At 36.3% G+C, this 26,665-nt stretch overlaps 1 protein-coding gene across 3 annotated transcripts in view; it reads right to left on the bottom strand.

The window, feature by feature from the left end:
* Positions 1 to 26,665, bottom strand: part of prkg1b (protein kinase cGMP-dependent 1b) — a 242,337-nt gene that overhangs the window by 35,549 nt on the left and 180,123 nt on the right. For all 3 annotated transcript variants that reach the window (XM_067430423.1, XM_067430422.1, XM_067430424.1), the window contains 3 exons: positions 23,756 to 23,833; positions 22,671 to 22,765; positions 4,025 to 4,090 (listed from right to left, as the gene is read on the bottom strand). In XM_067430423.1, the coding sequence (XP_067286524.1) occupies positions 4,025 to 4,090; positions 22,671 to 22,765; positions 23,756 to 23,833 (239 nt within the window). The remainder of the gene's footprint in view (positions 1 to 4,024; positions 4,091 to 22,670; positions 22,766 to 23,755; positions 23,834 to 26,665) is intronic.

Genomic DNA, 26,665 nt, shown 5'->3' with positions numbered 1-26,665 from the left:
TTTTTGTTTTGTTCTTTTATTTGGTGCCACTGTTTGTCTTGTTTTCGCCGGTTTAAGTTTAGGTTTGTTATATTTATTGTCTATATTCCTTATTGTTCTTTCTTATCATTATTACTATTATCATTATAATTTATTATCTCACGTCTGGGAAATACCTTGATTTTATTCATAATAAATCGGGTTTATTCACTAGTAGTGTGACAGCGTTTTTGTTTTACCGCCACCACGCACACACAGTGGTCATAATTTCAATGTTGCTAATTCCACCCTTAGAAAGGGGTGAAAGATTGTAACACAGTACATACCACAGAGACGGACGTCCTGATGTTGCTGTTTCTCCTGTTCAATTTATTTCAGCCTCCCAATGATTCTGGATCATTATCTATATTAGCTGAGCCATGGGTTTCTCCACGCTTGAGGACGTCACCGCTTTGTTCGCGATCGTCATTCTTTAGCTCCGCCCACACGATACGCCTCCAGGCGCTCGGTTTTTTCCGGAAAGACTCGGTACAGCCCATATTTCTTTTATAAATATAATAAAACTAAAGACTTTTCGGAGATATGAAGGATGCAATACTACTCTATAGGTACTCAAGATTGACATGAGATTGACTGAAACTGAGTGTTTCACCCCCCCTTTAAGAAATACTCAGTAGAAAAACAACTTGAATCAAACTCTCTTTTCTTTTTTTCCTGATTGTCACTCATTTTTACTTTTAAAAGTTAAATTCATCATGCATCTAATGTCATAGCTCGCCAGTGGTTAAAATGATATTTCAGCATGATGCAAAAAAGTAGTTTTCCCCCGTCCTCTTATTAAATCAGATACATATTTTCTTGCCTATGTTGCTACAGGATAAGAGATTTAGATATGAGAGGGAGCCAGTAATAGTGCTCATTACTACAGCCACTGGGCTTCAGGATGTGACTCATCCACCAGAGAATTCTCACATTATTTCATATTTTTGTTAGAACTCTGATGAAACATTGAAACTAAAACCGGATTTTATGGTTTAGAGTTGAAATGTTGGACTAATCGCAAGCTTTAAATCCTAATGGCGTCGTTTCGTTTGATGTTACCATGATTTATACAGTCGTTTAAGTCTTTGCAGCTGCGGTCAGGCAGGACAACCAGTAACCCAAGCCATAATAATGATTTGATGGACATTTAAAGTGTGAATGATTTTATATCACTGCACTGTTTGACCCGTTATGATGTGTGGACTATTCTTAGCACAGTCCCAAGTGAAGCGTCAGAGTTAGTAGCAGAAATGTTCTGGGGGTGTGAGCCCATGAATGTCACTCACATACTTATATCTCTGGCATTAAGATACTTCCTCACCGAGATGTATGCTATTTAAAGATCATTGAGTTTGATTCAGATCGTAAAGGTTAAGTCTATCATTTCTGCTTCAGTCACAGAACCATAAATGCAGGCATTCAGTGTGTCCATGACAAATAAGTCCAAAACCTAGAATAAACCCCTATCAAAATCTAGTTTTTAAAATACAAGTTGATTTTTTAACATTTGTTAATGCATTAACTAACGTGAACTAACAATGAGCATTACATTGTTATAGCATGTATTAACCATCGTAAATGTTCATATTCATGTCATGTTGACAGATTCAACTTTTGAAATTATTAGTTTTTTTTTAAAATATAAATGCTCATTTAATTTATAAAAGATTAACAAATGATGTACAAGTATTGCTCATTGCTAGTTCATGTTAACAAATGTAGTTCACTATTGTTAAAAAACAAAACCTCATTAAAATGTTTACTGTTGGTTTCATATGATTTTAAAAAGCATGTTGTACAAAAGCTTTATTAATCTATACATTTATTTAATAAACTTATATCGAAATACTTTATATCTAAAAAAGTCATATGCTGTAACCAAGTAAAATATATAAAACATATTTTAACTCGTCTCAAGCATACAAGTGAGTGAACAGATCGTAATTATAATCAATTTTTTGAGTAGACTTTTTAAAATACATATTTACTTTACAAATACAAATATACATTTTGAAATATAATTTGTTTTTTTGTGGGTTGTACCTTATGACATAACATTTTAACAATACTGATTGATTGCCTCTTTTCTAAAATACTACTCCTACTACTACTACCACTATCAATAATAATAATACAAAATTATGCAAAAGTACTTAAATTATTTTAGGAATTTCATATTCATATTTTTCTTTATCCCACTCCTGTTCTTCTAGTCATGGAATGTATTTTTGTTGTGTTTGAGGATTGTTGTTGTGGCATTTCATGTTACATTACCATGAAAAGAGAATGCTTAAAAATAAAAATAAATATTTTCCTGAGGCATTTTTCTTCATGATGAACTGAGTAAAGAAAAAAAAAAGTGTTGAAAGTGCCTCTGCAGTTTAAAAGGCTTACGCTACCAGGTACGCTTACCAGACGTAGCGTAATCATTTTGAACTGCGAGAAGGCACTTTCAACACTTTTGTACTGAAAGCGATCAGCTGGAAATTTACTTTATAAAGTTTTAAATATGGATATTTTTTTCTACAAATGCATCATTTGCTTACAAAAGGCATTTATTAACCCCCCAGAGCCATGATAATTTTTTTTATGGACTTCAAAAACAGAGCAACAATTACTGCCATTATAAAGCTTGGAAGAGCCAGGACTTTTTTTAATATAACTCTTTTTTTAATATAATTTTGTCTGAAACTATCCCTTTAAATTACTATTCATTTATTATTTATTGATCAAATCTAAACTAAAGGTAAATAAAACAAAACTAAAAATGTAAAAACTAAAAAGTATAATTTTAGGGCTTTGGGTCATTTTAACCCACGAGGGAAGGATGAGGGTTACAATTTTCTGAAATTCCTTTATGGAGAAAATTAATGGTACAAACACTGAATTCGAAGCTGCTAAAAAAAACGTGCTAAAAACCTTTTTGGGTTTTTTATTGGGCCGTTTTTCATCGGTTGGCTTAGTTTTTCAACTGTGTTCCACACAGTTGGCTTGAGTCATACGTCTTCTGGGTTTTTTGGGCAACAGCCATCTGTGAGAGAAAGAACTCTGATTGGCTGTTCAGCTTATCAAACGAGTCGAATAATAGCGAAAGTGACTATAGCAAGCAAAGAAATCAAGACGGTACAGACAGAAGGCTTTTATAATTTTACCTCATTTACCTGAGCACAAATATTTTCAGCATCAAATATAAAGATCAGCGTGATTGCTTTGCTTACGGCTTGTATATCTGCAGTCCTAGCTTTAGTATCCCTTTTTGAATGATGAAGATAGTTTATTGATGCCTGCTGATATAAACAGTTATTTACTTGCATGCATAACGTACATGCTAGTTAACAGTCACCTTTATCCCTTTTGTTGTGTTCAAGCGCAGCTGTTTGTCCTAGACGCAGCTGACGAGAGGCGACAACATAGTCAGCTTTCGTCAACGCTATTTCTTTGATCTCAGCTTGGTGTGTCCAACAGGGAATCAGCTGCATGAACAGTGGTTATAACCCCACACTGATCACAGGTCAGCTAGCACACAACACAAAGAGTCTCTTAATGAGCATTACCATAAACCCTCTGACTGATGATAGGACTGAGATAATGGCCGATTTCCTGCAGTGAGAATGAAAGTCAGTCTGCGTGATTGGTTCCTTATTTTATCGCTTCCTCAGACTAAAGGAAAACCAAAGTCTCTGAAGTATGATGTCTACAGGGACGAGAGGAGGTTTTGCGAGCCCTGCCGCGCAGTAAGGCATTGTGTCCCCACTGTTCTGTCACACGCTGTGCCACTCAAATGAGGGCATAGTTTGTTTCCTGACAGTCTGCTATCTAACAAGAAGATTTCGCTCCCTGAAGTTAACTGGCGTAAACTAGCCCGAACTTGCCGCAGTGAAAGTCGTGAGAGGTCATTAGAAATTAGCGGCGGTAATTTAGTGAGCACAAAGTGGAAAAGATGAAAGACTAATCAAATTTCACAGCATCATTACACACACACACATACACACACAAAACTCACTCTCTGTCGATGACGAGGCAGGTGACAGCTTCTGCGGCGACGACATTAGCTGTTCTGATGTCTTCTCTGCGGGGACACAAAGAATTGATGTCAATCATACACAGCCAGAAAAAAATGTTTTTTAAAATATATATTTTTAATAAATTAACCACATGATATTATTTAGTTTTTCTCAATAGCTTTGGCACATTTTTCTAAAGGCTTAACCGTAAGCTTTAGCGTAAGTTCTGCCAGGAAAATTCAATGTTATGTCACACGTCACTTCCAGACCTAACCAATCACGTCCTAATCCACAGAGTATAAAAGATGGTCACCTACACACGTCTGAGTTCGCAGCTGACAGTTACCTCTAAAGCTAGGAACACACCAAGCCGACGCCGATCAACTAGTGGCGACGAAAGCAAACTGCTGAGTCGGCTCACGTTGGCAGCGTCTTGGGTCCAAAGCGGTCCAAAGTTGCCCTGACACACCAAGCCGACGCTCGACATCAGACGGCCAATAGCGCGTCCGTTCTGCGCCTGCGTTAGAGGAAATACCTTTCCGTCCCAGCTGGTGGCAGTAGTCTGTTTTCGTTATTCGAAGCGGGAAACCGGAAGAGCTATAAAGATATCAGCTGTCGTTTTCGTTTCCCCACACAGACGGATTCGTGCATTTCAGAACGTTGCAAATGGCATTGCCGTTGTCAGCCCTTGGTCTTTTACTTGTGGAAGAGGAAAGGTAGAAGCGGACGCGAAAAATACAAAGAAACGCTCACTAAATGGGTGAAACCATACCCGAAGTCAAAATGTGAAACCATAGATTATTACACTTGTTCACCTATCAATGAACCATAACAATAACAGGGCATAGCTCAAACAATACCCTGCAAATTGGCTCATTCAGATGCATTGTGGAAGTTAATGTGACACAATCTGAGCAATGGCCACTTATAAGGATTGTTAAAATAAATATATGTGTATGACGCATTCTGATTTACAGTAAATTATGTTTGTGACAATGCTTGGTGCTAGTTAAATGAATTATGACAGAATTTGTATATATTTTTTTCATTGGAAACATGCCTATGGTGACATTTCTTCAAAATGATATCATGCTGCTTCATGCACATCACATAACAGCAGTTTGGAAATGAAATCTCCAGTGGCACAGAAATGTTAATGAAAATAATGTAACACTAAACCATACACTGAACTTAACTGACAGTAACCATGCTAACTATTAATTTACAGATATTGCACTTTGATAACATTGTATTGTGGAAGTAACACATTATGAAAATATGTCTCTATTAATTGAAAATCTATTTATTCTTAAATTAAAACATCAATACAGATGTGTTTATTTACCCTGCTAGTTAGATGTCAAATAGCAAAATAAGGGTTAGAATTCTGCATCATCTTGTGTTTTGTGATCCTTTTTTACATAAAGAACTGTGAATGCAAGTACCCAAAGTCAAAGTTTTTTATTTTCCAATGTTCAGTACAATGGGCACAAATAGCTATATAGAGAATAGCTATAAAAGCAGCTATATAGGTAGATTCAGCCAAGGGTGTACTGGGCCGTAGCTCAGCCGTAATGAAGCTGGGCTCCTCACGGGGGCCAATCCAGGTGTCACTGTTGGTACCATCTGAGGGTAAACAGGATTCACTTTCAGACAAAGGTTCCTTAAAGAAACAATCAAAATGTGAACAATGTGATACAATAGATTCTTACACTTAATCACCAATAACCCATAACAATAATAGGGCATAGCTAAAACAATACCCTGCAAATTGGCTAAATGGATCTATTCAGATGCACATTGTGGAAGTTGATTTGTTGAATTACTTGTAAATAGACCCATCTGAACATTCATTGGCCACTTTACCAAAAGCAAAATGTTCATTTGTCCAAATGGAAAGAAAAAATAAATAAAATAAATTATACACACACACACATACATACATACATACATACATACATATATATATATATACACATATATATATATATATATATATATATATATATATATATATATATATATATATATATATATATATATATATATATATATATATATATATATATATGTGTGTGTGTGTGTGTGTACCCTGATAGTTAGATTTGAGGTGCACTCCTTCCTTTTTGTGTGAGGTTCTAGAAACTGCAGGTGGGTCTTCTGAGCTCCAGAACTTCCTGAGGGTCCATGTTTCTTGTAACACATGTGGGTTCGCAATGAATCCCACCGCTTCTTGAGCTCTTTCTCTGAGGGACAATAAAAAAAAAAAAAAACATTACGCTGAGTTATGTCAATTTCATGGCTATTGTAATGTTCATTTTTGTTCTACTTTTAACTGGATGTATTCTGGATGACAGCATTTTTTTTACAGTCGCTTGAACACATTTCTCAATACATTTAGGTCACTTTTGCAAAACTCTCCACACAGTTAGTACAACTGAAATATATGAGGGCTAAACTGTGGATTTATCATTGCTTTTGGACATAAAGACATGCATTAAGTGTTTTGATATCTTTAGTGCATTTTGAATGTGAAATTAACTGCTGTGCAAAGATGAAAGTTGCACACAACAATCTAACATGCAGTTTTTTTTAAATATGGACTACTGAAGAAGAAAAAAATATTGCAAAAAGGAAATCTTACCTGACATGACAACTTTATTTGCGATCTCACGCCACAGTTCTGCTTTCGCCACACAGTTGACATAACGTTAACATTTTCCCGTAGTGTGATACTAAGCTGGCCTTTGCTGGATCATGCTGATCAGTTTGTCTTCACTTGCCTCGGTCTACACAGCCATATATATTAACATGTGTTAACATGTATCGTAATGAGGAATATAATCAAATGAGACGACACCTTTCTTTTACTGTCTATGGAGGAGACAGGCGTTCTGTGTTCCCTCTTGACTCTGTCGTTTACTTGCTTCGTCACTTCCGTTTTATTTTCTCGTGCACTGGTTCGCTAGCTGAACAGCAAATCAGAACGACCATATGTCCCGACTGACCGACATGCCGCGACGCCGATTTAACATGTCGAATCGGCGGAAAAACAGCCGACGAGGACCAACGCCAGCCGACGGCGTGGAACTGTGTGGAACACACCGAGGAAACTTAGTTGGCCGACGCACAAAAACTGCCCGACGGCCGACCGTCGGCTTGGTGTGTTCCGGCCTTAACCTCCCCACCACCACCAGGTGGCCGTTGTCTTTACCTCCCAGGGGTCGGCTAAGCCCCTGCCTTCACCTTTAGGCAGGATATGCAGAGTCCGTTACCCTTAAAACGAAAGCTAAGGACGGGGCCTATGCCAAAGAACTCTATTTATCATACTTTCTGGACTATCAAGAAATGTGTTACTTTTTGCAATTAATCTGGCTTCCGAATCTTTCTGGTAGAAATGTAAGTTAAACTGTCACAACTGTTTGCTGGAAAATCTGAACTCTTTTGTATGTCTGCAAAATGTAGTAACTCAAAAAGGCATAAATCTCTTGTCTCAGGGGGATGGGGGGGGGGGGGGGGGGGCACGATCATTTGAATATACTCCAGGGTTTCTACAGATAAAAAGCCATATGCTAATCGCTGAAGTAACCTTTAAGCCGTTTCAACTTAAATTGCCTTCAGCTGAGTTGAATCTTGTATAACTGAAATTGGCTCAACTTAATTTAATGATTTAAAGCAATGTAAAAACACCACGCATTCTTACATTCCTATTGTTCTTCCATGACAAGCAACTGCCAATTTTTTGTTTACATGTAACACATTTCTACAAAAATAAAAGTACTGTATACAACAGCTGCTGCTCTTTAGGGTTGTGAGGGTTGTAGACTGGGCTGTGGGCAACCTCCAAATATGCTTCCAAACTTGATTGGTAAGATCATACTTCATTATAATTAAATACAATGAAATGAAACTGCGCAGCATGTAAAAAAATGATACTGTTTCAGAAAAATTTGCATCCATAGAAAACTGAATCTTCCTAATCAGTGACAAATGAAGCAACATTAATCATCATCATTATTGCACAATATTTTTCACCGCATGGCACTGTGTCACCCAAACATCCATCGCTGTAAGGTTTCTCATAACACAAAACAAAAACACACGACACACAACAGTTTCTGTGACATTATTTAGCATGGTTGCCCTCTAGATTCTTAGTTCTGTATTAATGGTAGTTAGGCTTAATTATTTAACTATTTGGTAATTCTTCAATAATTATGAATGGGTTTGTTTTCACTTTAGAATACTGTTCCAGGTTCTAAGTAACTACTTGAGAACTATTTGGTAATTCTTTTTTAATGACTCATAGGTTCCCTGTATTCTCATTTTCCCCTCAGTCATTGCCTTAAATACAGAAATCATTTGGTATCACATAAACATAAAATGCCTGAGCCATGTTGGCAAGGCACTTAGATTGGGGATGGGGTTCCGTCCTGAACTTCTGGTTGCAGACAATACTTACATAAAAAAAAAAAAAATATCATCAACATCCTCATTAATGTAGTATTAATATTGTACCGCGAGAGCACATCAAGTTTACAAGCAATGAATCTCTGCTTACAAGCGGAATCTCAATCCATTCTCTCGCACAAAACTGGACTCACAGAAATTGCGTGTGCGCTCACATTTTGTGCACTCTGCATGTGCACTCATGAATCTGTGTATTCTTTCACTAGAATTGTTTTCTCTGATTTAATGCTGCAACATTATAGCGTGGGGACACACACAGACAGAAACATTAATCGGCACATTTGAGAGTGAATGTAAATGAATATTTACATATAGTACACATAACAGTAGTACATTTATCTAACAACATTAGTACTAAAGAAGAAGAAAGGGCCTCTATCTGATACTGTGCATCACTGTTAACTAGTAGTTACTTAATAGTTATTCCTTGTGAAGCTGAATTAGTAGTTACTTAATAGTTATTCCTTGTGAAGCTGAATTAGTAGTTACTTAATAGTAGTTCTTAAGGAGGCATAACTGAATTGAATAGTTACTGATTAACTAATTGATACTTAACACAATTAAAAAATGCTATTACATATTGATTAGTTAACACTCATTCCTTAGTAGTTAATATTAGTGACTTGAGTGTTAATGAAGAATTATTCATTAGTACTGCAATAACTCTTTATTAGTTATGCATTAAGTAAGAAACAGTATTCTAAAGTGTTACCGATTCTTCTTTACTGGAGTCTGACAAACAATCACATGAAGTGAAGTATATGTCTACAGGAAAGATGAAGGTATGGACTGAGAACTTATGAGTCCAGGTAAACCCTATATGAGGACAAAATTTACACAACGATAGCATTATCCAAAACCTTTGTCTTTGTGGGGATATCTTACAGCTTATAAATAAGTGATGTTTTTAGAAAATCTAAAAATGCTAAGGGTTATGTTTAGGAGTAGAGGTTAGCCTGGTCTTACCAGACTCTCGTACATTTCATTTGTACAGAGTCTGGCCACTCTCCATTGACAAGTGTTTACTTCCACGAAGGCAGGAAGTTTAAAACTATTGGATCTGCCATAACCAATTGCTAAAGTTTGGTCGTGACGTATGTCATGTGCCCTTCACCTGTTTCTCACAAATCTGTCAAAATAAATTTGCAGGCCACCTCGGTGATAAAACCATAGGATAAAACCTCAAACTCGTGCATTCGGATTGTGATTGTGTTATTCATGGTGGAATACGAATTCACCCGAAAAATTATTTTCCAGAATTCCCCCTGTTGGGAAGGAGGGCGAAAACATCATGGCCACCAACAAACCCCAGCAAAGATTGTTCTTGCTCCGGCTTTAACTTCTGGATATTCGGTAGCGGTGCCACAACCGGAATGAATGGTTTCATTCGTATCTTTCTCTGGCGCCATTACTGAACTACAACTCAAACTAGCGGACGACATCAACGTCATCGCTCTCAGCCACTCCCTCTGTTCGCTGATTGGACCGGTAAAAATATGTTCGGAGAAAACCTAAGAATTCACTGCAGTCCCAGATGAAGTACTGAAGGGAAATGAAAATTGAGCGGAAGTACGTAGGAGGGCAGAGCCAGGCTAGTAGGGTATAGGGGATAGAATATCACTGTAAAACCTCGAAATAATTCATTGGTTTGAGTAGGACAAACTTAAAGTAAACAAATTAGTTCAGTCAAATAACCTTTTATGAGTATTTAGCCCTTTCTTTTTCTTTCAAGTTAACATAACTGATATATTTTAAGAAAACTGAAGTGTGTCATTGTTTGGAGTTTTTAAAAATTATTTTTTACTTAAGTTTAACTAAAACTGGGAATTTCTATTTTCCAGCAAGCTTTGGCACTCAAAAGGTAAATGCTAAAAATACGTGTTGTATAATTATTTTAAAATTTTTTTGCTGCTAGATTAATGTTAATTTTGTACTGATTAATGTTTTGTTATACTAATTTAGAATAGTTTACTGTCATGGTGACTGTCAAGCGGTGTATGTGGCTTGGTTTGGGATCAAGTATGTTACATGCTTTATATTTCTGCACTCATTCAGCAACTGCTATACATGCTATTTTTAACATGTTAGCAAATTAGCAAGTTAGCATTTTTTGAGACAATAATATAAAAATAAATAAAAAAGTATACTAATAAAAATGTATTAAAAAACATTTTAAGATAATTGTATGAATTAGTGTACTCAAATATTTCAAGTTCAGATCAACTAAAATGAATGATTACAAAAGAAAAATTGGCCAGTTCTGCTTACTTAAACTTTCGGATTTACAGTGCAGTAAAAAAAAAATGTCCATGGAAAGTCCCCATAAAACACGAAAACACAACATATTCACGTGTGTGTAAAGGTTTATATTACATTGTGAGGAGTTTTTTTTTTTTTTGAGAACATTGCGGGGACCAGCAGTCCCCATGGGGAAATGTATTAATATTAAATTATAATTTTTTTTTTTTTTTGCTTGTTTTTAAATGCAGAATTTTTTTTGTTTTGTTGTTGTGATGAGTAGTTTTAGGGGTAGGGTTAGTGTAAGGGGATAGAATACACAGTTTTTCCAGTATATATATATATATATATATATATATATATATATATATATATATATATATATATATATATATATATATATATATATATATATATATATATATATATATACAGTGCAGTAAAAAATGCTAACTTGCTAATTTGCTAACATGTTAAAAATAGCATGTATAGCAGTTGCTGAATGAGTGCAGAAATATAAAGCATGTAACATACTTGATCCCAAACCAAGCCACATACACCGCTTGACAGTCACCATGACAGTAAACTATTCTAAATTAGTATAACAAAACATTAATCAGTACAAAATTATATATATATATATATATATATATATATATATATATATATATATATATATATATATATAGATAGATAGATAGATAGATAGATAGATAGATAGATAGATAGATAGATAGATAGATAGATAGATAGATAGATAGATAGATAGATAGATAGATAGATAGAAAAGACGCCTATGGAGAGTCCTCACAAAGATAGCGAAACTGTGTGGGTGTGTGTGCTGTAAACGGTGTGAACCAGAATTCTGGATGACAGCTCCAAGCTGCATAATGTCAATTCACAATGACCAGGTGGGATTGCCTTCACACACAAACAGGAAGTGCCTCTTAACTCTCAAACCAGGCTCATTGGAAAAATATGCCTGTGGTGACATTTCTGCAAAATTATATTATGTTCCCTTTTGCATGTTTTGCACCACTTTTAAAGTGAAGTGATGCGTTACATTGGTTGTTGTACATATCATGGTAATTCAGAAATGAAATGTCTGGTGAGTGATGCTAAAAGGTTAATGCTCTATCATGTTTAAAAATAACATACCGGCAACACAAATCCCTACCCTAAACCTTACTGATAGTGTTTACAAAAGCATGAGAGGAAAAAAAAAACCTTTGCTGAATTGACTATGCCATTTTAACATGCTTCTACACGATTTTGACATATTTCATTGTATTTCATGTTTCACAGAATTCATTCCTGAATGCACCACATCGCAAGTACAGGGCTGTAACAGGTGAGCTACCAAACAAGTTTACTATGTTAGATAAACCATACATATTGAGCTGGTTATGTGCAAAAATAATTAATTTACAAACCATGAACTATGGTAAAAGTGGTCATAACATATTCTTCAATGGACCTCTTGAAAAAAAAAGTATTTGTTAAAAGATATTTTGCTCCTGTAATAAGGTTTAATTTAAGTGAAAAGGAATTAATGATGTTGCTGTTTTACTACCACTAGTGTTCATTTCAGCAGGAAGCTGAGGTAAAATATATCTACGCTTTTGGAGTTATTCATTAAAGGTGCAATGTGTAAAATGTATGAGGATCTATTGACAGAAATTCAATATAATATAAATAACTATGTTTTCAGTGGTGTATAAACACCTTCCACAAGGAACTGTTATGTTTTTATTCCCTTAGAATGAGACATTTCTATCTGGAGTCACCATTTGGCTTCACCATGTTTCTACAGTAGCCCTAAATGGACAAACTTCTCTACAGAGCGCTAGCTACTCTCTGCTGTCTCAGATGATGACATCTTTGTCCTATGTCAGCCACCGTAGCTTCTCTATGAGTACTTCTCAATTTTATTTGTGCTTCCTTGTTTCCTTTTCTAGTTCCCTTTCATCGAGGGACGGAATAATTGAATCAAGTGAAATGAAATATCCTTGCTCCCTTTAGTGTCACTTCAAAGCGTCGTCAATTAATGATGAACATTCTTGAACATTAGAAATAATTATTTATATTGTAATTGATTATAATAGTAAATATAAACTATTAGAAACTACAAAAATAGTAGAAACTATGTAGTTTTAACCATAACCACATATGTTCATATACATATGTGGATACGGTGAATGTTTAATCTATCAACAAGCTCCGTTTCACCTTCGTTGCTCTGGTTGGTTGTAGCGCTATCCTATCGCGTGCAGAGGGAGTTTGAAAGACAACCGTTTATCCCGCCCCTCGGATTGAGCCGTCAATGGTGAGTTTCCAGACCAAACATCTTGATGTGGGTCTGGCTTGTCAGGCTAGATCTTTGTCACATTAGAGGGGAAAACCCCCCGGAATTTGGTCTCATAACCATGCAGTGTAAATACAGCCTTAGATAATAGCATGTAATGACATTGTAATGTGTAATGAAGGATTTGTGCTATATAAAATATTTTCTATATTTTATTTGTAGCCTATATTATTCTTTATATTTTATATTACTGTTGCTCTCTGCTAGTTAAATTTTTACATATCTGATTGTACATAGGCTTAGGATATTTTTGGCACATTTATGTGTAGTGTATATTAAAGTTCTGATAACTGATACTGTCATATTTTGTGCATAATTGTGTTCATTGTCATTTGGCAATGTTGGAGGTGGAGATTATGCACCTGTAATTGCACTAGTTAAATAACTGGGTTTTCTTAAAGGAATAGTTCAACCAAAAATGAAAATGTGATGATAATCTGCTTACCCCTTGTGCATCCAACATGTAGGTGTCTTTCTTTCTTCGGTAGAACACAAATTAAGATTTTTAACTCATGTTAAAAATGTAAATTGAGTTAAAACTCATGTAAATGGTTGACAATTCTATGAGAGCAAAAAAAAAAAACATGCTTAGACAAAATGCACATAGAGCCCTGGGGCTCATGACTACACATTGATATCTTAAGACACAAAATAATCAGTTTGTGTGAGAAATCGAGTCGTATTTATATCATTTTTTATCTCAGATACAACGCTATATCCAACAGCCTGGAACACGCTTCACTTCCGTAAGGTCAATAGTACACAATTTGGCGTACGAGATTCACTTCTGGCGTTGGCCAGATCGTGTATACCGGAAGTGATGCCTTTACACATACATGACGCCAGAGCGTGTATATTGACCTTCCTAACCAAAAGCGAAGCGCGTAAAGAAGGTCGTCATGAGCCACAGGGCTACGACACATATCAATGTGTCATCATGAGCCACAGGGCTCTTTGTGCATGTTGTCTATGCATGTTTTTTTTGTTTTTTTGCTCTCATAGAATTGTTACCCGTTCACATGCATTATATGACTGGCCCACAGCAACGGTTAGAGTTAAAGATCTTCATTTGTGTTCTACACTTAAGAAACAAACACACCTACATGTTAGATGCACTGGGGGTCAGTAGATAAACATCACATTTTCATTTTTGGGTCAACTATCCCTTTAAGTGTTTTTAAAATGTTCTAATGAACGATTTGTGCAATTGAGAAATATGATTTTCTATGTCAATTATGTTGTTATAGTAAAATATAACTATGTAGAATTAAACAACAAAAAAAAAAAAGGGGGGGGGGGGGGGGGTATGGGTTGGGGGTCTTGAAGGGGGTCTTGCCCAGGGTGTAATTCAATGTAGAACCGCCACTGCTCCTAACTATTGGTATTACATTTTATGGTGCAATTCACCCTGTTTGTGCTAAGGACATAAATCATTGTCAAACTCCATAGCAACTGCTACACATGGAAAAACCAGTCAGAGCACCTGTGACAGCATAACAATTCCCTGACAACCACCCACAACCCCTTGCATCATGGCAGTGAGTTTTAAACAGGCAAGCACCACTCAAACAAACAGCAAAAGTCTTTTTACAGCTTTACAATTACATTGATTGTTCTTCAAATGACTGATTTGTTCAGCAACATTACAAGGACATCAGCAAAACCAGCTGCAGACAGTAGACCACTTACGTACAATTACCATAAATAGCCTGTAAATTGCCTGCCACATCCCCACAGTCATGGCGTGCACTCACATTTAAAATTAAACTTAATTTTTTAAAGATTAAAACACTTGGTATGGGACATGGCTGTTATGCATTTGAAAAGTAGCATAAATAAATGATAAAGGTAAAATGTTTTCAGTTTTAAAGTAACCGTTATATAACATGAGGACAAAAAATCCCTGTGACATGCCACCCTCATCCTCAACTTTGACATATGGTTCTCCAATTAGCACCATGTAGTTGTGAATATTCACTTTCCAGTGGATAAGTCTATGTTTAGGGTGCAATTAGTGTCCGCTGTCTAGAGACCCATCGCCATGTGAATTCAACTGCCTCAGACTGGCTCTCGTTAGATATGATGTTTCCCGGTACAACTGTGAAAAAGATAACTCCCATTGAGACAGAACATATCGGAGCTGCCGCAGCTCTTGCGAATAAGGTCCAATTATATCATCTAAAGTAATTATTACAACAGTCCCATGCTATTCACATCACAGCTACACTTATCACATCCATTGCACATGAAGATTTAAAACTGCCACAGAGAAAGTCCAGCACAGGGAAACATCCTTCAATTATCCCGTCACACTTCAGAAGCAGAGAGATGTCTTTGAATGCTGTGACAACATTAGGTGAAGATAGAGTCAAAGAAAGACAGAGGGAGGTTAAGACCAGCCAGCGCAAACATGTTTCAGCTGTCAGTCAAAGTCTGGATGTAGTGAGCGCACATCACAGCAAGTATGGAGTAGGTTTATGAGGGAAAGGTCAGAGCCGTCAATCAAGCGGGGAGAATAACAGGACAAAGATAAGGTGACACTGTGAGCTTCTCCAAGTAACTGAAACCAAGTTTAACACGCTGGCTGTGAAGCATGAGAGGTCTTTAATGTAACATTGTAATAATAGGGTTAGCTCACCCCAAAATACATTTATGGTAGCTCTTGTTAACTGTATGCTTTCAAAAATTGTGAGAATTCTTTGTATTAAAAATAAAAAAGAAAGTCATATAGGTTCGGCACAACATGAGGGCGAGTAAATAAAGATAGAATCTTTGTTTTGGGGTGAACTAAAGGCTAATGTGAAAAGGTTTGGCAAACAATGTAATGACATGGATATAGCAATGCTTTTAATTTTCTGGGAGATTTGTACTTTCATATAATACTTTTCACATTACTTCTTATGGTACCAAAATAAGGTTTGGTAACACTTTATTTTAAGGTTCAGTTATTAACTATGAACTAGTCGCTTATTAGCATGCATATTACTAGGATATTGGCTGTTTATTAGAACTAATAAAGCACATATTAATGCCTTATTCTGCATGACCTTATTCTACATCCCTTAATCCTACCCAATACCGAAACTTAAATGCTACCTTACTAACTATTAATAAGCAGTAAATTAAGAGTTTATTGAGGCAAAAGTCATAGTTAGTAGAGAATATGTGTTCCCCATACTAAAGTGTAACCGAAGGTCTAATAAAGTCACTTTGTATTGTTTGAATTAATATCAACCTCTTACAAGTAGCTAAAAACAGGATAGCTATTACAAAGGGATTTTTTTTGGATTGTAACATGATTTTATGACAATTCATCCCCAATTTCATTAAGTATTTATACATAATGGTTGTATTTGTTATTGTTCTATTTTCAATATATTTAATACAATTTTAGACAATTTTCAATAAATCTTTTCAATAAATCTTATTTGTTAACATTAGTTAATAGTAATGTAATGCTCCTAAATTGGAATATCAATGGTAATGTTAGTCTAGGTAATAAAGTTTAGGTAATAAAGTTAAAAATGTTCATGTTCATGTTAGTGACAGAGCATTAATTAATGTTAACAGATACAACTTTTGATCTTAATAATGTATTAGTAAATGTAACTAACTGAAATTAATAAATGCTGTAGATGTTGTTCATTTTACCCATACGGAAATGTAATATATGTCTATATATGAAATATCAATATATGCAATATATGTGATATATAAAGAAAAAACATTTATGAAACATATTAGAAATTGGAACAATTCCATATATTGACATATAAATGTTTCCCATATATTATATATGTTTATGTATGTATAGTACATATTTTGACATATAGGTCTCATATATGAAATATCCTAATATGCTCATTTAGAGTAAAAACATAAATGCACATATATGCACAGCATCAGAAATTCCATATTTTGACATATATCTTTAGTCCACATATTATATGTTTAAATTATATATGTGGCAAATTACTATTTCTGTCAAATGTCATAGAGTCTTAAAATATATACTATGTATAAAACAAATGACATTTAAAATATAAAATATGCAAGTTTATGTTAATAAATGTAGTTAAGTAATGTTAACAACTCCCGATCTCATCCAAGATGCCCATGTCTTTCTTTCTTCAGTCAAAAAAAAAAAGGTTTTCTTTTCTGAGGAAAAGATTTCAGAATTTTTCTGCACACCACTGACTTTCATGGCAACCAAAATGTTAAAGGTCCAGATCAATGCAGTTTCAAAGCGCTTTGAAGGGCTTCAGAGGCTCTGTGTGATCCCAGACGCGGAATAGGGTATTATCTAGCTAAACGATCGGTCCTTTAAAAAAAACAAACAAAAAAAAAAAACATAACAAATTATTATACTTTTTAACCTAAATTGCTCACCTCTGCGAGGAGCCAAGGATTGCGTAATCACGTCGAAAAGGGCATGCTAGACGTAGGCAAACTTCCTTCAGCAAAAAAAGGGGAAAACAATATTATACAATATTGAAGTTTAAGATTGAGTGTTTTTTGGTAAAGGGCACTTGTTTTAATTCTACAAGAAAGACTCGTTAGTCCAGATGGAGTATGATAATTTAGCAAGTTTATTAGCAGACCAGCGAGTAATGTAATTAGAGGTTCTTTGGTTAGTCCACAGCGCTCGTCACGAGGGTAACGGACTCTGCATATCCTGCCTTAAGATAAAGGCAGGGGCGCAACCGACCCCTGGGAGGAATATATACGAGAACCCACCTGGTGGTGGGGAGGATGAAGGTAACTGTTGGCATCAGCATCTGTGAACTCAGACATGTGTAATTACTAAACTTTAATTCTCTGAGAATTATGACTTGATGGATAGGTCAAAATATGATAAGTGACGTAATATTGAATCTTCCTGGCAGAACTTGTGCATAAGCTTAATTTCTTACACGTTCACTTGGGGCGGTGCTTTGGCCTATGTCTAATGTGACCTTTTTGACGTGATTACGCAATCCTTGGCACGTCGCAGAGCCGAGCAAGATGCTCAATTTAGGTTAAAAAGTATATTCTTTTTTGTTTTCTTGAAAATGACCAATAATTTCGCTAGATAAGACTATTCCTCGTCTGAGACCGTTTTGAGCCTCTGAAGCCCATCAAAGCGTTTTGAAACTGCATTGATTTTGACCTTTAACATTTTCATTGCCATGGAAGTTCTTTGTGGAGAAAAATCCTGTAATGTTTTCCTCAACAAAAACAAAAAACAAACTTATTTTCTTTTTTTGACTGAAGAAGATGTTGGGTCTGGGAACTCACCATTGGCAGGCTCAATCCGAGGGGTGGGATAAACAGTTGTCTTACAAATTCCCTCTGCACGAAATTGGATAGTGTTAACCAACCAGAGCATGTGAAGCAGAGCTAGTTGATAGATTAAACGTATCTGGTTGGCAAAACCCCGAACACGTCTTCCCTTCTTAAGAATGATTTCAGTGCTGTTCTTTGTTAGCCTGGATGCCAGCCGAATTTAGCCCCGCCCACACTTTTTTTGGTTCGGGCAGTTCGGTCCGGCCTCGCTCCATAGAGGAGTAATTATCTCCGAACAGAAACTGTTCGGACCAGTGAAATCATCAGGGCGGGCTTTAGACGATGACGGACAGATGATCAACAGTAACGTAATCATGCACGAAATCAAAGGGGCTTGGATTATATTTGTTCAAATCCTAAACGGAGAGCTTGTTTGTATGCATTCACCTTCACAATTTCTCTCAGAAATGATGATCATGTTGGGTAAATACTCTGTGTATCATTCACATCAACACCGGCAAAGATCGTTTATTCCAGCGCGCGTGCAGACAGGGTTGCCAAGTTTTTACAATAAAACCCGCCAACTACTAGCCCTAAACAATAGCTTCTCGGGGGGTTCGCCGAAAAAAAATGCCTGCTAAAATTCGCACTCATTGGTCTATATATCACATAATAGTTGCTTCAACCCGTGGACATAGAAAACAACCCACGGGGGGAAAAAAAAACGCCCCATAATCACAGCCCAATGGAGCAGTTTCAGACTCATATTCTGACTAGAATTGAGTATGGCCACGTCAGGCTAGTTCTTTGTTCTTTTCTCAAAGAAAAGCTCAACTCCAAGTCTTCCAGAGTCGCGGCCAAATTCAAACCGAAAGACTGCTGTTCGCTAGCTTCTTTGTTTTTACAAGTAGCATGCGAAACCTCTGCAACTCTGCCGTCATTATGTTAATCCCGCCCACCGACTGAGTTTGGTTTCTCCAGTTTACAAGTCTATGGAGAGCTGCTAAACCGCTAGGGTGTGTCTAGATTTCTAGGCTAAATTAATCCTTTAATGGTCTTAAAATAAGCCTGGTTTTAATTGATGTTTGTGTTTTCATTAGATTCACCCATACAGTGCTCCTTGATCTGAATGTGTTCGTATACTTCCCTTCCAGTGTTTACATTTTAAAAGAAGACAATTATCCTAAGGTCTAATCAACATCTCCTTAACTGTCAATAAATTAATTATTTTGCCTCAACAAGGCATTTTGCTTAAGCGGAACATGAAAGTTTACTTAGCATACAAGCTGTTGCACATCAAAGCATTGGGAGGCCTTTAATCCACAAGACCACAGCTATTGTTATGGCTGTTACTTAGTCAAATCCCAGGCAGCTATCATATAACACAATCACGACTCATAACGGCATAAAAATATTGTTTAAGATGAAAGACTGACTTGATCCACTTCACTAAAGTGCTGATTGATTTGCTACCACTTAAAAAAAAAGAAACTAAACAATCAACAACCAAAACATCAACGCAAGACTCTGTCCTAATTAAAGCTGAGAGTGAGAGGTGAGATCAAAGACATGACAATCAAGAACACACATTTGTAGGAGTAAAACCTCTTCAGGCAAAAACTAATACACTGAACAGCTTATTACAACTCCTCATCAGCTTGGTCGTCCTTAGGCACAGATCAAAGCAAGAGCCATCTAACTAGGTGCCTTTGTGAATAGAAGAAAAGTAGCAATTGATCAATAGATCACACAATGTATAACTATAAACTCTGGTGTATAAATAGCTGATATCATTTGTAACAAACAACCGCCTCCTTGAAGTTGGCATGAAATTAAATAATCACCAAAACAAAACAAATGTTTGTGTTAGTTTGGTGTTTTAGATTGACATCATTTTTTTTTGGATGTATGACATCGCTTGTGCTGTTTTTTGCTGTTAAACACTATTTTCCACATTTTTTTTATTCTCCTTCCTCAGATATTAGAAACTGTGTTGTTCAGTGTGCTCGATTTGTGCCGGATTGTGCCATTAAAATGAATATCGCATGTATTCCCCTTCTTAGAAATAACAAATGTAGGCTTATTCGGACAGTGTAATGCCATTCAAACCGGCGCCGTTTATTTGTCCTTCGATTTGTACCATTTGATAAACAATGTTTGTAACTGAAATATATATTTTTTTATTATACAGTACACAATGTTTTTTTGCTGTACATTACTGACTGCAGGGAGAATGAAACCATTTGAATTCAAGAGACATTTAGACACCAAACACTTAAACTAAAATTTAAACAACTCTAAAAAAGTCTAGATTATATTCTTAGCTCTATCTTTACTTTTGATCTAATCAGGAAGCTCAGGTTTCATTTCACTCTTTTGTGCATCACAGAGGCAGTAACTTCTTAAATTTTGGGGTTCAAAAGGTATGAAAGTATGTCCTTCTTGATCAAAGCTTTAATCATGAGTTCTTGTCCCATGAGTCCTGTGGCCACAACATATCCTACTCCATTCTTATTCAAGTTAATTTTATCAAATATAAATTCTCCCAGCATGGACCTTATATTTTGTCTTCAATCCGCAGGCTCTTTATTCCGGTTCATTAGCAGCTTGCCCCTTTTTCAGGGTCAATAACAAGTTCAATATTGCAACACAACTGTGCAAAACCAGCCAAGTGCACTAATGCAAGAAAAAAAAAATGCAAACCTTGAAAACAGAAAACGTTTAATATGTTTCACACTATTCAGTAGGGTATTTTACAACAATAACGATAAAATGGTTTGTTTTCTGTCACAACCAGCACTATTAATGCACTAAAACTTCCTCTGATCTCCACAAGGGGTCCTCACTGCATATGTTCTGTCTCCGTCCCTTGCAACAGCTTTCAAAAAGTTTAAAAACTAAAACTATCATGTGAAAATAAATGCTTTGCAGGAATAGCTTTCACTTGAAACAGCTCGATAGCCATATTAGAAGCCAAGTGATGTTGCCTGCAGTTGGTCTCTATTAAATTAGCAGTGGTGGGAATAACAGGAATATGAAATAGAGTGGAGGATGAAATCATAAACGACCAACCCTTTGAGAAATTATAAGATGAGGGGATATGATGTACATCTGACTGCTCTGACACAACCAGTCTCATCTTCTCCTCAAATTAGCTCTATTCACTAAGCGCTGTGCACTCCCAGTCCATTAGATGGAACCCTTGCAAATAAAGCCTCAAATATGAGAGGCATAAGCCCATTTCAAATCAGGTTAAAAGCCAAACGAATAAGAGGGATTGCTGAAAAATCCCTCTTATTAAAAGAAAGTTGTTTTAGATGTGGAGCAAGTTATTGCATTTTTAATTTGGTAAAACCATTGATCAGGAATCTACATTAAAGGGATAGTTCACCCAAACATAAAGCTTTTGTTCATTTGCGGAACACAACTTAATGTTTTAATGAATTCTGAGAACTTTTATGTTCCTCCATTGACAGCTACACAACTACCAAAGTTCATAAAGAGATTGTAAAACTAATCCATATGAATTGACCAGTTGTGAAGTCACCAATGCCACTTTATATGCTTAACAGATTTGGACTTTTATTCATATTTAAATTCATCAACACACATCCGCTGTGGTAAACAGAAGCTCAAACATGTTTGCCTGACGTGTGAGAACCAATGAGGTTAATTCTTCAGTTACACAGCACATTTGAGATTCAATAATTACCAATAAGGTTCTTTGTTGTGTTACGCAGCCCGTTTTTTGCCAGAGGTTTGTTCCAGCACATCAAGCAGGTTCGGCTGAGCCTTCGGTTTATATTTGCTGATCAATGTTTATGTGTGAATAAAAGCCTGTTCATCATATAAAGTGATTGTGTTTCTTCTGAAAAATTGGACCAAATTGCTCGATTCTTTTATGATCTCTTTATGAACTTTTTTTAATCGTCAAAGTAGTAGCTGTGTAGCTGTCAAAGGAGGGACAGTAATCGCTTGGTTCCGAAGATGAACAAAAGTGAACAAGGCTGATGACAGAATTTTTTTTGTTCATTTTTGGGTGAACTATCCCTTTACGGAACCAAATAAGGTCAACTTTAACTTTATGTTGACTTGAAATGCTTTCTATTACCATTCAAAAAGTATTCCTATAACAACTCAAAACAGATGCTTTGTTTGGATGTGCATTTGATTTTTCTCAGTTAACAGCCCATTAGGCTGCAGCAAACGATCCATCGAGTGCATAATTGATGTCAGTGCTTGCGTCCGTAAACATGGACAGCGGCCAGCTGTGATTGCAGTGCTGTATTAGTGTGCAAAGTTCTTACCCTTGAAGGGCTTTTTCTCCAAACCAGTCCCCTTTCCCTAATGCCCGCAGATAGACAGGAGTCCCATTGGGTGGATCTTCTCGAGTAACGCTTACCTGCAATCACAGATAATTGATCATTAAAAGACTAAAGCATCCTCCGATTTGTTCCTAGAATATAAACTATTTTTCATTCGCATGTGTTATAAGTCAGCACTATTTGATGACCTGTCATGTTATATATTTCATTACATTTAGCCAGCAACAAATTTCCCAACAACACATTTTGGCCAGTGAAAATGAGTGGCTAGTAACTTTGGAAAATCACTAGCCACAGTGGAGTTAATGTCAAGTCCTGGCTTTGTGTAAGGAGCAACCTGGAATGAAGTTATTGTTACTAAACACCCCTTTTACTGTAGCCCTCAAATCCGAAAATCTGATTTGGAGGGGGAGATTTTCAGTAAAAAAAATACTTAAAGTTAATTAAAGTTAATAATAATTATCTAACTTTATTAACTTTATTAACTGACCCTAAGTTAAGTAAATGTTCTGCAGCTGGTTGCCTTAAACTTTTACATTTTCTAAAAAAAAAAATGTTTTATAATTTTTTTTTTTTTTTTTACAGTGTGTTAAAGTGAATAGATTCATTAATATATGTGACTTAACATTAACAAAGGTGAACTAATGCTGACAGGCAATAACAGAGGTGTTTTTCAAGTTAACTGATGCATTAGCAAATGTTAACTAATTCAACCTTATTGTAACACTTTACAACACGGTTGTATTAGTTAAAGTTTGTTAATTCATTAGTTAACATGAACTAACCATGAACAAATGTTAATTAATACAATCTTATTGTCTTGGCTGTCAAAAGGTAGAATTTGAAGGATTTTCAAAAGTGTTACTGCTATCGTTGTATATAAAAGAGAGCTGCATGAAGTTCCTTCAAAGATTTTGAAAATCCTTCAAATTCTTCCGTCCATTTGACTTCCATGTAAAAAAGCTTCATAAAGGTTTGGAACGACATGAGGGTGAGTAAATGATGACAGAATTTTCATTTTGGGGTTGAGTTTGTGCATGCAACCTCTGTGCCAGAAAAGACCTTACCTTTCCTTTGCTAATGATAAAGAACGTGTCTCCTCTGGCACCTTGTCTAATGATGTACTCTCCATCACTGTAGTGAGTCTGAGAAGTGAGATAAAGAGAGAGAGGCAGAGAGACAGAATTAAGTGTATTTTTTTCCTTCTGGTTCAATTTTTACAGTGTTCCTCCATCACAAGCATCCTTAAGCCATCACAAAAACAGTGCCTTAATTATGCAACAGTCCGCTTCAGGGTTACAACTCCAAAACAAGATCAGACATCCTTTTAGAAGTAATCCATGCTACCGGCAACTCGTACATAATGTAAGTCGCCAGAACTCTGAGCAACTTTGGCTGAAACATCAATGTTTAGACTACTACTATGTAGGGATCTGTAAAAAAGTATTGACCTTGTCCAGCTCTGTTTCTACTGTGATTATGAAAGATACTTCAAACTGTGTGGCTTGATAAGTAGAGGTGTGTTGTTACTTTTATAAAAACCTGGACTTCAGCAAATCACATATGCGTTGGGGATGCAATATATTGACTTGAGCCAATAAATAACCACCTAGAATCCCCTAGAACACACTGCATAGCAATGTGATGAAACCTCTAAGAACATCATAGCAACCCCGTAAGCAATTTCCAGGAAACCACCCAGAACATCCATGGCAACTTTTCAAGCACACCTTACATTTTCTTCAGCAAATATGTTTGTTCCAAAATGTGTTTTATGCAATTTGTAACATAACACAAGTATATCTTATTTTACAGCCAGTTTTCTCTATCAGATCAAATATCTTCATGGTGGAGCAACAGTTTGAAAATATTGTGTTATTACAAACATGGTAAAAATTATTTTTGGAAATGTAAACTTATTTTTTATTTTTTTTAAAGTTACATATTATTATTATTATTATTATTATTATTATTATTATTATTAGTAGTAGTAGTAGTAGTAGAAGTACAGAAGTATTAGTAGTATAGTGCCTTGCGAAAGTATTCGGCCCCCTTGCACTTTGCGACCTTTTGCCACATTTCAGGCTTCAAACATAAAGATATAAAACTGTTATTTTTTGTGCAGAATAAACAACAAGTGGGACACAATCATGAAGTGGAACGAAATTTATTGGATATTTCAAAAAAATTTAACTAATCAAAAACTGAAAAATTGGGCGTGCAAAATTATTCGGCCCCCTTAAGTTAATACTTTGTAGCGCCACCTTTTGCTGCGATTACAGCTGTAAGTCGTTTGGGGGATGTCTCTATCAGTTTTGCACATCGAGAGACTGACATTTTTGCCCATTCCTCCGTGCAGAACAGCTCGAGCTCAGTGAGGTTGGATGGAGAGCGTTTGTGAACAGCAGTTTTCAGTTTTTTCCACAGATTCTCGATTGGATTCAGGTCTGGACTTTGACTTGGCCATTCGAACACCTGGATATGTTCATTTTTGAACCATTCCATTATAGATTTTGCTTTATGTTTTGGATCATTGTCTTGTTGGAAGACAAATCTCCGTCCTAGTCCTAGTCTTTTGCAGACTCCATCAGGTTTTCTTTCAGAATGGTCCTGTATTTGGCTCCATCCATCTTCCCATCAATTTTACCCATCTTCCCTGTCCCTGCTGAAGAAAAGCAGGCCCAAACCATGATGCTGCCACCACCATGTTTGACAGTGGGGATGGTGTGTTCAGGGCGATGAGCTTTGTTGCTTTTACATAATGTTTTGCATTGTTGCCAAAAAGTTCAATTTTGGTTTCATCTGACCAGAGCACCTTCTTCCACATGTTTGGTGTGTCTCCCAGGTGGCTTGTGGCAAACTTTAAACGACACTTTTTATGGATATCTTTAAGAAATGGCTTTCTTCTTGCCACTCTTCCAGAAAGGCCAGATTTGTGCAGTATACGACTGATTGTTGTCCTATGGACAGAGTCTCCCACCTCAGCTGTAGATCTCTGCAGTTCATCCAGAGTGATCATGGGCCTCTTGGCTGCATCTCTGATCAGTCTTCTCCTTGTATGAGCTGAAAGTTTAGAGGGACGGCCAGGTCCTGGTAGATTTGCAGTGGTCTGATACTCCTTCCATTTCAATATTATCGCTTGCACAGTGCTCCTTGGGATGTTTAAAGCTTGGGAAATCTTTTTGTATCCAAATCCGGCTTTAAACTTCTCCACAACAGTATCCCGGACCTGCCTGGTGTGTTACTTGTTCTTCATGATGCTCTCTGCGCTTTAAACGGACCTCTGAGACTATCACAGCGCAGGTGCATTTATACGGAGACTTGATTACACACAGGTGGATTCTATTTATCATCATCAGTCATTTAGGTCAACATTGGATCATTCAGAGATCCTCACTGAACTTCTGGAGAGAGTTTTGCTACACTGAAAGTAAAGGGGCCGAATAATTTTGCATGCCCAATTTTTCAGTTTTTGATTTGTTAAAAAAGTTTGAAATATCCAATAAATTTCATTCCACTTCATGATTGTGTCCCACTTGTTGTTGATTCTTCACCAAAAATTACAGTTTTATATCTTTATGTTTGAAGCCTGAAATGTGGCAAAAGGTTGCAAAGTTCAAGGGGGCCGAATACTTTCGCAAGGCACTGTAATTATTAGCCTGGCTGCCAGGTGAACTCAGCCCCTGCCATGACTTTTGAGGTCGGGAAGTTCGGTCCAATCAAATTGTCAGGGAGGGCTTTATACAGTGATGGACAGATGATCAACAGTAACGTAATCATCTACGCCACCAAAGAGCACTTGGGTTGAATTTGTTCTAATCTTAAATGAATAACTTGTTTGTATATGCATTCACCTTTATTTCTCTCAAAAATTATGATAGTGTTGGTAAGTACTCCATGTGTATCTTTAAATTATTTTTACAACACCAGCAAAGATCATTTACACGCATCTTCTTTTCTTGTTTTTCCAGCGTGTG

This window comes from Pseudorasbora parva, chromosome 21 (assembly GCF_024679245.1).
Source record: "Pseudorasbora parva isolate DD20220531a chromosome 21, ASM2467924v1, whole genome shotgun sequence".
Taxonomy (NCBI): domain Eukaryota; kingdom Metazoa; phylum Chordata; class Actinopteri; order Cypriniformes; family Gobionidae; genus Pseudorasbora; species Pseudorasbora parva.
This window is presented reverse-complemented; position numbering and strand designations above follow the sequence as displayed.